General features: G+C 33.8%; 1 protein-coding gene across 2 annotated transcripts; it reads right to left on the reverse strand.

Annotated features, from left to right (window-relative positions):
• On the reverse strand, positions 10448–12268 carry LOC104707016. 2 transcript variants are annotated; one of them, XM_019228427.1, is made up of 4 exons: positions 11967–12268; positions 11275–11659; positions 10862–11196; positions 10448–10786 (listed from the first exon to the last, which is right to left on the reverse strand). In XM_019228427.1, the coding sequence occupies exons 2-4, from the start codon at positions 11653–11655 to the stop codon at positions 10651–10653; spliced, it is 852 nt and encodes a 283-aa protein (XP_019083972.1). In that variant the 5' UTR covers positions 11656–11659; positions 11967–12268; the 3' UTR covers positions 10448–10650. The 2 variants fall into 2 exon arrangements, with proteins under 2 accessions (XP_019083972.1, XP_010421567.1); XM_010423265.2 differs by having other exon boundaries at positions 10493–10777; positions 11967–12263.

Genomic DNA, 12637 nt, shown 5'->3' on the forward strand with positions numbered 1-12637 from the left:
GGACACCCTGTTCAAAGCAAAAGAAAACATTTATGGGAACATTTGGAAACTTTATCTCACACTCGTGATGAGGCTTGGTTCCTTCAAGGTGATTTCAATGAGATCATATCTAATCATGAAAAACAAGGAGGTCCTCTTCGTGATGAATGAACCTTTAGGGATTTCCGGCATATGATTTCCATGTGTGATTTAGTGGATATACGATCATGAGGCGATAGTTTCTCTTGGGTAGGCGAAAGATATTCCCACACAGTGAAATGTTGTCTTGACATGGCAATGTCTAATACTGCTGGAGTTGCCAGCTTTCCAAATGCAGAGGCTCATTTTCTTGAGTTTGGCGGTTCTGACCATAAACCGGTCCTATTACGGCTGAATATCACTCAACCATCTCATAGAAGAGTCTTCCAATTTGACAAAAGACTATGTGATATTCCAAAATTTAAGGAGATAGTTCAACAAAGCTGGTTAAAAGATGATGAGAATACAGAGATTTCAATCACACGAAGAATTAGCCGCTGTCGTCAAGCTATGGCACACCTGAAGCACCAGTCCAATCTCAATTCTGATATTCGAATACGGTCAATCCAACAAGAACTCAATATTGCAATGGAGAGTCTGAATAGAATTGATCGCTCACGAATACCAGACCTACAAAATGAACTCACCAAAGCATACACTGATGAAGAAATTTATTGGAAACAACTAAGCAAAAATCAATGGGTGGCAGAAGGAGATAGGAACACAAAATTTTTCCATGCCTGTGCAAAAACTAGAGCCTCTCAAAATACTATAAATTCCATAGCTGATGCTAATGGGAATATCTATATTGGTGCTTCTGAGATTGGTGATCATGCAGAAAAATATTATGCAGAAATATTTACCTCATCTGGACATCATGTGTCCCCACAAGATTTTAACGACTTTGTCCCAACTGTAACAGCGGAAACAAATACTGAGTTGATAAAAGAATTCTCAGTCAAAGAGATATATGAAGCTGTTTGTTTAATTGGAGATGATAGAGCCCCAGGTCCTGATGGATTAACAGCTCGATTCTATAAACAATGATGGGATACAGTGGGAAACCATGTTATTCAGGAAGTACGATCTTTTTTTGAAACTTCTACAATGAAACCAAGCATTAATTATACAAATATTTGTATGGTACCAAAGATTGATCATCCTGAGACACTTTCAGATTACCATCCAATAGCTTTATGCAATGTACTATACAAAATCATATCAAAGTGGCTAGTCAAACGGCTTAAAACACACCTCAATGTTATAGTGTCTGACGCGCAAGCTGCTTTCATTCCGGGCAGAGTAATCCAAGATAATGTTCTTATCTCACATGAGGTAATGCACGCATTGAAGGCTCGGAAAAGAGTATCACAAACATACATGGCTGTTAAAACCAATGTAAGCAAGGCTTATGACAGAGTAGAATGGAACTTCCTGGAAACAACAATGAGATTGTTTGGTTTTTGTGATAGATGGATCAATTGGATCATGTCTGTGGTAAAATCTGTTAAATATTCGGTGTTAATAAATGGAGTCCCACATGGTTTCATACACCCAACCAGAGGAATTCGACAAGGAGATCCACTATCACCATACCTCTTTATCCTCTGCTCTGATATATTAAGCCATCTGATAAGTTCTACATCTCGAGATGGTGATATTAAAGGTGTTTGCATTGGCAATGGCGTACCAAGAATAACACACCTACAATTTGCTAATGACTCCCTCTTCTTCTGTCAAGCAAATAGAAGGAACTGCCATGCCTTAAAGAATGTTTTTGATGTTTATGAGTACTATTCAGGCCAAAAAATTAATGCAGATAAGTCCACAATAACTTTTGGTTCATGAGTATACGGTTTAACACAAATTTTCCTAAAAAACCTTTTGGGCATACCAAACCATGGTGGCGGTGGAAAGTACTTGGGGTTGCCTGAACAATTTGGTCGTAAAAAGAAAGAAATGTTTGAATACATCTTGGAGCGTGTAAAGAAAAGAACATCAACATGGAGTGCAAGATATCTTTCACCGGCTGGTAAAGAAATCATGCTTAAATCTGTTGCTTTATCAATGCCGATCTATGCAATGTCTTGTTTTAAGTTACCTAAGGGAGTTACTTTAGAAATTGAATCACTACTCCTTAACTTTTGGTGGGAGAAAAGAGATCATCACCGGGGTATACCTTGGGTTGCATGGAGCAAATTACAACTTTCAAAATCAGATGGAGGTTTGGGATTTAGAGACTTGGACAAATTTAATGACGCACTGCTTGCAAAATAAGCATGGCGAATTATACAAAACCCAAACTCATTGCTTGCTCGCATTATGAAAGCCAGGTACTTTAGAGATGAATCAACATTAGATGCAAAACCATGGAAAAACCAATCATATGGGTGGTCTTCACTTTTAATTGGTCTGAATCTTATCAAAAAGGGTTCACGGTTTATCATAGGAAACGGCAAATCTATTAGAGTAGGAATGGATAATGTTATTGAATCTCATCCTCCACGACCTATAACACCATCTACTGGCATCCAAAACAATGCAATTGAAGCTTTCATAATCAAAAATGGCTTATGTCGGTCTTGGGATTCACAAGAAATCTCAGAAATGATTGTTCTAGAGGATAGGGAACCTCTCAAGCAAATATTCCTCTCAATGGTGGAAAAGATGATAAACTTATTTGGCACTATACACCATCCGGTGACTTTACGGTCAATCCATCAGGACCTATCCACCATCCGGTGAAACTCAACGTGATTCCGAAAATTAAACATTTCCTTTGGCGCGTAGTCACCAAAGCCATTCCGACCACATCGAGACTAATCTCACGAGGTATGAACATTGATCCATTATGTCAAAGGTGTAATCAAGAAGAAGAAACTATCCTCCATGCTCTGTTTACCTGTCCTTTCGCAAAGATGACTTGGCGTATGACAGATGGTTTATTATTTAACCGTTTTCAACTAGTCCAAGATGCAGAAACACTTATTGCAACCATAATCCAATATTCGTCAAACCAGGAGCCACACAACTTGATTTCCTTACTACCTTTTTGGACCCCATGGAGGATTTGGAAAGCAAGAAATAATAAAGTCTTCAATGGTTTCAGAGAAAGTGCCTCTAAAACAATTTTGTTGGCTAAAGCAGAAACAAATAGCTGGATTCATATTCTTATCAACTCACTAGGCCCAAAGCAAAACTTGATCCATTCTAATCGATCATCATGGATCCCACCTGAACAAACCTTTGTGAAATGTAATTTTGATTCAAGTTTCAACAATCAAAGTTTAACGACAACAGGTGGATGGATTATCCGAAATGTTCATAGCATACCATTGGGATGGGGAGCGGCAATTTTGGACCAGGCAGCATCACCACTAGTTGCAGAATCGAAAGCTCTTTTATTGGCAATGCAACAAACTTGGATAAGGGGTTATACAGATGTAATATTTGAGGGAGACTGCGAAGTGTTGATTAAGGCTCTAACCGGACAAACTAGATATGCAGCTATAACAAATATCTCTTTTAATTCAATTACATCTGGGCAGCAAAGTTTAAAAGTAACTATTTTACGTTTACAAAAAGAAAGCACAATAATGTTGCTCATTGTTTAGCTAAGAAAGGCAGTCTTGTAATAGATTATTATGCAGAGTGTATAACAATACCTCAATGGCTTTATGAAACTCTTTATATTGATCAAGGTTAAGTAATATAAAGTTTCTTTTGCGAAAAAAAAATAATAATAATAATTATTGCGATTGTAATCATTTGTTACTCAAACTCAGCTGTGTCATTTAAATTTCAGAGATCATATAATCTCTAAAAATCTATTAAAATAGGTTTGTAGATTTTTATGGAATTAAAAATTTAATGTGTAGAGTTGTTTTTGGAAAAATTGAAATGTATAGATGTTGCCAAGCTATTTATGGCAATAAATGTATCAAATTAGGTCGATTTAACTAGTTCCATTAAATGAGTTTCTAGGAATTGTTATTTTAGGAAAATAGCTAGGGGTTAATGTTGTGAATAAAACAAATTAAATAAGCAAAACTTAAAGGGCATAACACAAAATGTACTTCAAAAATCAGATTTTCCTAGTTATTATCTAGGATTTAACCCGCGGTACACGGCGGAATAATCTTTTATATATAATATAATTTAGTTTTTATAGTTTTTAGTTTGATATTAAAATTAAAATTTTGATTTTGATTTTTTTTTAATTTGACCTGTAATATATGTGTAATTTAGTAATTTAAACTGTAGTACATGGATTTAATTTATTATATATGTGTAATATATGATTTCAAATTATTAGTGTTTTTAGATTTAATCTATGGTAAATGACTACATGTGTAATTTTTTAAACTCGTGGTACATTGCAAAATAATATTTTATTTATATATATAATAATTTAGTTACCTTTTAATTGTATGATTTAGATGTTTAGTGTTTTTAGATTAAAACTGTGGTACATATGTAATTGAATATATAAAAAGGATAAAAACAAATCTATTTACATCATCGTATATGGAACTAAAGCCAATACTAAGAATGGGCTAATGTCGATTATGATCAGTTCAACCAAGTTTTCTTTTCACTTTAGTGATATTTTACAGTAAAAATTATTTAAGAATATATGTAGTTATAATTAATAAATAATAATCAATATGATTTTGATATTATGCTAATCAAAATAATTTGTGAAGAGAGAGAGAGAGAAATAGTAACAATCCAAAAGAAATATATATTAATTGTGATTTAGATTGGTTGATATATTTAGTTCCAATCTTTATTTTAATTCGGAATTTTCACTATGATATGACTATTTTTTCTTATTCTAAATTAAAAAAATTATGTATTCTAAATTTATTTTTAAAAATCATTATCGGTATAGATGCAGATTTTTGAGATCTTTTAATTCTAGTTGTGTTGTTTTAATCTTAATAACTAATATTAATTATGATAATTCTTGTTTTGTAAATAATTAAATAGAAAAATAATGATACATTATTAAAGAGACTATGCTTATTTTGTGGTTTATATAAGGACAATTCCTTTTCAAATAATAGACAACCGTAAAACTTAGTGAAAAGGCAAATACAATTTTTAAATTTTTGCCTTTTTGGTTAGTATGTTATGGTTAGTATGTTTGGTTGTTATAATAATTGGTAGATTATAAAACGAACAAAATAAGATGTACTGCTGAAAAAAAAATGAAACAGAAAACTTAATTCTATTGATATAATAAGCAAAACTATATACATCATGATAGAACATGGATTCATCTCTTAAAGATGAGAGTGACTTACTTACAACGAATATTAAATAACATCAAAAGCAAAAGAAAAAAAATAAAGAAACACAAAACCGTTTTCATAGATTACTGTAATGTTTACTGAAAAAAAAAAATACTACTGTAAGGTTTCTTTGCTGGTTGTAAGTATGTTTGGTGCATTCTCCTTTAGGTAGTGAGAGATTATTTATAGTGTTTTAAAAATGCATTAGGTGTGATATAGAATTAAGACTAAATTGGTGAGCAAGCAAAAAATCATTTAAAATGTCATGAAGGATCTTTCAAAACGTGACAGATTAAAGGTATATTTATGGAATATACCATTTATTAGTTTTATATGTTAAAATTTAAATTTACTTTCCATTTAGTTTTATATATTGATTTTGTGTACCATAGAAATCGGAAATGAATATTGGATTAACATAATTATTATGATAGCATTAAACGATTAAATCTATATTTGAAGTATTAGGAATATTATTCGATTTTAATGGACTGTCGATTTTACATATTTTAGTTTTTATTATTTTAGAAAACTTTCTAGGGATTAACTTTGTAAAATTTAAGTTATGTACTCATTTAAAGAGAGATTTCAGCCATCAATGTTTTATTAAAACAAAAATTTCTTCGGTCAATATTTACTTTACAAATAAGATATATAGACAATTAAATATTTGTCTTGGTGGTGTCATTATGGACGTCTTTGGAAATATGAATTTAATAGGCTGATAATTATGCACTCGACTTTAGTACCATCGAATGTGATCGAATGTGAAGGATTATGTACTTAAAGGGCATAACACAACAATAAAAATTGATTTAATATGTCTAATATTCTTATATTAGTTCCATTAATTGAGTTAAGTAGAACTGTTTATTTTATGAAAATTTGTAAGGATTAATTAAGTAGAAATATTATTTTAGGAAATTCTGTAGGGGTTAATGTTGCAAATAAACAAATAAAATAAAATAAACTTCAAGAGTATAAATGAAAATATACTTCAAAAATGTTAATATAGATAAAGTGTGGCGTTTGATTGACTCCCCTCGCTCCTTATTAGCCAAGGTATATAGAGCACGGTAGTTTCCAACCACAGGTTTCTTTGATGCAAAAGTGGGCTATTGACCTTCATATACCTGGCGTAGCATCTTATTTGGCCGTGAATTGTTAGAACGTGGTGTTTTGAAATCTGTTGATGATGGTAAGGATACTAGCGTATGGTTAGATAAATGGATTTTTGATAAAACACCAAGGCGACCTTTCAATAAGGAAATGACAATCGATCTTCTCCTTATGGTGTCCTCTTTAATCACTTCTGAGGGTAGTTGGAATGTGTCAAAGCTACAGGAACTTTTTCCTCCTGAGGATGTTGTTCGCCTACGATCATTTTTCGGCGCAGCACTTACAATATATGGGTGTACAATAATAACGGCAAGTACTCGGTCAAGAGTGGGAACTGGCTACTCTCTCGAGAGAGACTGAGCTCACTAATCCTATCACGAAGAATATGACAGCGTTGAACAGAACGAAAGAGAAGATCCACATGTTTTTATGGCGAGCTTTATCTGGGGCACTCGCAGTGGCGGACTGTATGCGGAGTCATGGGCTACAAGTTAATCCTCTTTGTCAAGTTTGTCAAACCGCAGAGGAAACCATCTGTCATACTCTCTTTGGTTGTTCGCTAGCTGACAGAGTTTGGAGGGCAACTACATTACCCTTTCCAGCTCACGGTTTTCTGAACTCTATTGCCGAAAATATTGAGTATATGTTTAAAATGATGATCAAGCCTAGAGTACCGGAACAAACACGGGTAGCTATACCATGGATTCTATGGGGCATCTAGAAAGCTAGGAATGAATTCGTTTTTTCACAGCGTGATCCAAATCACCATATCTTGGTTGCTACTGCGTTGGAAACTTCGGAAGAATGGATAAAGCAGCAACATCTGATCGGTTTAGCGGAAAACAATGAAGTGCAGAGAGGGAGAAGTGTCATACAACGATGGTCTAGACCGGCTCCGGGTCACCTTAAATGTAATCTTCACTCATCTTGGGTGAATGATTCTTCGTTTTGTGGTGGGGCTTGGTTGTTACGGGATCATGAGGGGAATGTGTTATATCACGCTAGAGATGCTTTCTTGCCAAGATCAAACAGGATTTCTGCAGAACTGAGTTGTGTCACATGGTGCTTACAAAGTCTACATGCCCTTCATATTACTTCTTGGGAGATTTGGTTGGACTGTCATGCTGCATTGGACGCGATTAAAACGCCTGAGGAATGGCCAAGGTACCGTTCTGAACTTAACAACATTACTAGAGGAATATGGGTGATGGGAGAGCTCTCTTTTAAGCTCTCTTCACCGAAAGCCAATGAGTTGGCTAGGGCGATTGCCTCTAGTGTCACCAAGGAGTGACGGTTACAGTCATATCTTGCTCTCGGCGGTCCAGCATGGCTCCATGATAGAATTGAGAATGAACGACGAGGCTGAGTTATTACATTAGCTCTGTTTTGTTTCATTTGGTTTTTACAATTTGTTTTATTTTGGGTGACTATTCTGTACGTACTTTCATATTATTTCATTGATTTATTGGAAATGAGTTAAAAAAAATTGTTTAAAATAAAATTAGATAGTATAAAACGTATTATAATTAATTATTATATCTAACCAAATTGTTTTACTTTTAGCCAAATAACCTTTTCACAAAATTAAATGCATTTTCTTATTTTCAAAAAATTGTTACGGGATGGGATGTTAATGCTTGCAATCTCCTATAATTACGTAGCTACCATATTGATTATAATCGGGTTAATAGGAGTTTATATTCCAAAGACACAATCAAAATTAACATTCCATATATATTCTAATCGGATTTATAGGAGAATATTCCAATACAAAAATCAATATTTAACGTAACTAATGAATTCTCCATAACTATACACTAGGTTTTACCCCGTGGTAAACCACGAGTCTATTATTTTGTTGATATGATATTGTAATAGTTTAAAGGTGCTTTTAACCGATGGTGAATTGCATATATATATATATATATATACAGTTAACGGTTGTAGGTAGAGTTTTGTAGAAACTTTTGATTCGCAAGTTGAGAATATACATTTTACAATTTGTTAGTTCTGATTTAGGAATGAATATTTTGGCATATTTTTATTATGATTCTCAATTGATATTATTGGATTAATAGTGTACATTTAAAGCTAATAAGATCTTATCAAATATGTAATCGTTTATTAAATGCAAATTAGATATTTCCTAAGATGTATTCATCTTGAATTAGTTGCTATATTATAAGGATGTGAGGATGTGATTACATAATTTGGGATATCAATTCTTTTTGTCAAACTCGGCCCTAAAATTCGGCATGCAAATTAGTTTTTTCCTAAGATACAATGAGCATTAACTGGCATTAATTGGATATAAATAAGTATGCTACGAATTAAAAATTAGCCCAAAATATTCGGCAATCTTAAGGAGGATTCAGATAATTGAATCGGTTATAATTTTAGTTAAAACCTCGACCCGAAGTTGGCAAAAAGTGATTGCACCCTATTGTACTCCAAAAATGTATTTTGAGCTCTATATGTGGATATACTTGTTTCGTTACAAATATCCTAAGACAATTTTTAATATATATCCGTTTATAAAAATTCAAATCATATTATATGCTAAAAAAATCTAAAATTTTATTAACTTTATACATTAAATAGTAATTAAAATAATTAAATATAAGATTAAATATAAATGAAAAAAGAATTATATTTTAATCTAACATATTGATTTAAATTAGATAGATATATTTTAGGAAATTAATATTATCAAATAAGAAAATGATTGTGTTTGGTTGTAAGGATTGTAGAGAATTTAGTTGAGACTTGTTTGGGTACAAAGATAAGAGAGGATGGCACAAAAATGTACTCCAAAAATGTTAAGATAGATACATCAATAGTATAAATATCCAAAACTATTTGAAACTACAATTATGCCGTGTAAGTATACGGTGTGAATCTAAAACCGAGTAACTATACGGTGAAAATATCAATAATTGAATGTATGTAGTGACTATGTTGGTTTTCATGAATTGCACAAATTTAATGTGAAAAGAGTCAATGATTTTGGTCGTGGAGTTTGATTGGTTAACAAGTTGTGTGGTAGTCTAAAAAAGAGATTTTGAATGATTATTCAGTGGAAGAATGTGAGGAAGCTGATGAAGAAGAGAAAGAAAAATAGTAAAAATTTATGATTTTTATTAGATTTGAATTTTTAAAAGAGTATAACGTGTGAGTATAACGTTATATATTTTATATTTTTAAATTTTTTGTGTTTTAAATAAAAAATTTGTCTTAATAGTAATTTAAAGGTGTAATCAAGCGTTGAATCCATGAACATCATCCTCGACAATTTTAAATTTTTCAGATTCCCCAAATTGTCTATAGAGACTACCGCCATAGAAGAAAACTCCACACCGATTACAAATTCGCCAACGGTCTCTACATCATTAGAGGGCTCCCCCAATCCACCGTATCAAGAACATTGTCACCATTTGCATATTCTTCTTTATACACGTACACTCCTCTTAGCTTTGTGTCAGATGGTCCATTGAATATGGGGAGAGAAGAAGCAAAACTTAGAATCATTGGAGCATCCTCCCATGTGAGTTTTTCTCCCGCCACTGCTGTGAGAAGGGCCGATTACCCAGAGCCAGAAGATTTTGGGCCATTAAAATCTGAAAAACAATTAAGATCTAACATTAAAGATCTGAAAAACAATTAAGATCTTCCCTGAAAACCCTGATTTTAAGGTAAGCAAGAAAGGATCCGAACATTATTACTTCTCATCACAAAACTAGATCAAACCCCTAGAATATAGATCTTATGCAATAAGGAGTAACTGTTGAGTATAAGTGTATGTATAATATTCTTCCAACTACGAATAAACATGATGATTATATATTTTATATTTTAATTAGACTCAACCAGACGTTATATAGACATTCTTAAATTTTGATATCATATTTAATATATTTAACATAAATATTTTAATAACAAATAACGTTACTGTTAAGAGTGTCACAAACATTTTTGCATATCGTCAAAATTCCGCATTTGTCCATCTTTAATCCTTGGCAAAGGTTTGATTTTCTTGTCCCTAATTTTATCAGTATAAAAAGACAGAACAGTACAACACAGTTCTTGACGCATTTGGCAAAATTTCACTTGAGACAAGACTTTGATAACAGTTAATTCCTGGCTTTTACAAACTACTGCCACAAAATATATATCCTTACATAAGCTTAATCAGAGCTTGTTCATTGGTGAAAAGAAGTCAACTTTGAACTGTTCTTCTATTTATAGCTGCACTATATGAATCCCCGTTCGTGTTCCCACCCAATCTTCTAGCAGTCCTCTGAATCGCAGCTAGCCGCTGCTTCTGATTACGGTTATTAGATTGCCTGAAGCACCTAGAGCAAGTGTTAGTATGTTGAAATGTTACCGTAAAGACTTAAAATTGAAGAGAGAAGCAAGAAAGGTGAGACCTGATCAAGAACATTCCCGCTACTAGAAACGACATTCCCAAAGAAATTTTCTGAATCGTCGTCATTTCACGAACCCATTGGAGAAGATCTTTAAAACATGACAAAGTCTCAGTCTTCAAAGGCGTCTCCTTTCTCGAGTCTCTGGACCATGATTCCACCNATGACTCCACAACTGATTCTAGACTCGCTTTGCTTCCGTAGCATGGTTTTTCTCTAGAATCACTATTTGTTTGGACAGCAAAACCAGCTGCTTCACAAAAGGCTGTGCCATTGGACTCCCAATTTGAGGCCTTAACGCAGATGATGTTGTCGTTTACTCCACAAGGGCCAATCACCTAAGCACACATATTTGAAAACCATTAGATCCCAAAAATCCAGAGGTTACACAATCTTCCAAACGAGAACTTTCTTACCCGCGTAAGTGCATTACTGGCAAAGTATGCGTCTTTGCAAGCTTCAAAGACTCTGTCACAAAACGAGGCGCAAATGCGAGGAGGACCCGGTTGAATTCCAACATTTGGGTTACAGATTGAACACTCCAATAACTCGAACAACTGCAAGCATTCTTGACTAGCTTCTCCATAAGTAGCCAAGTTTCTAACAGCTACGAAAGCCGGGTTTGTCTGAACAGAAGAGCAACAAGTCCTTTTACGAAACACCCGGCACAGAGTAAGATCCTTGGATCCTCTACCAACAGATTTAGGAGGCTTTCCTTCTGATTCATATGGCGGAAACCGCCCTCCTTTAGAAACACATACACCTTTTAAATCCTGTTTCACTGCACCTGAAAACATTGTTCTACACCCATTCATTCTTAAGCAAGTTTAACCACCAACAACGAGCGTCTCACTCAAATTGAACAGCTTTTGATAAGTTTGTATTCCAAAGTTCCATCTCTTTTCAATGATATAACAATCCCAACACTAAGCTAGCATTTCTAATTGATGTATTATGCATCAGACGAGTCAAGATGGTCCACCAAACAACAAAAACGAATGAAAGATTGAAACTTTGAGTAATAGAATCCAATATCCTCCGAACCCATTTCTAGAATCTAACAAAACAGATCAGATGAACAAAAAGAACCCTGAGATTTGATACTAACCTGACGAAAAGGAGATCAGGAGATGAAGAAACAAGATCGGACTCTGAATCAGAAACAATCTCTTCGTTAAACACCTTCCTCTCTCTCTCTCTCTCTCTCTCTCTCTCTCTCTCTCTCGCTCAACTAGACTGATCTAAATTAAGCTCGAAGCAAAAGACAAAAGACAAAGACAAAGTACTCGTGAGTTAAGGTTCTACAAGTCTTGCCCGAGACCGAGAGGAAGAGTATTACGGGTCGACCCGAATACCCAATTGCACAGACTCCGTCAAATTGGGTTCAAGAACAGAATCTCACTTTATTGATTAATCAAAATCTCTCTTTTATCGTCACTTTGGGACCCGTTAGAATAATCATGTCAAGAAAACACCATTAATAAATCACACTATACTATCAGAAACTAAATAATTTTTTAATTAATCTATTTTATTTCAATAGTCAAAAAACTCATAAGTTATAACATTCATTATCTTTAAGAAAAAAAATTTCTCCTTGAGCAAGAAACATGGATTTGATTGTGGCACCAATCTAATCTCAATCTGCCCCATTAACCGGAAAAAGAAACGACAATGTTCTGAATTAACAAGATGAAACTGATTCAGATTATTGAACAATCCTCAAAGCAACTTGACGCCAGCTTCTCTTACGGAATCGATGACAGCCTTGACTTTACC

The sequence above is a fragment of the Camelina sativa genome, chromosome 8 (genome assembly GCF_000633955.1).
Source record: "Camelina sativa cultivar DH55 chromosome 8, Cs, whole genome shotgun sequence".
Lineage (NCBI taxonomy): Eukaryota > Viridiplantae > Streptophyta > Magnoliopsida > Brassicales > Brassicaceae > Camelina > Camelina sativa.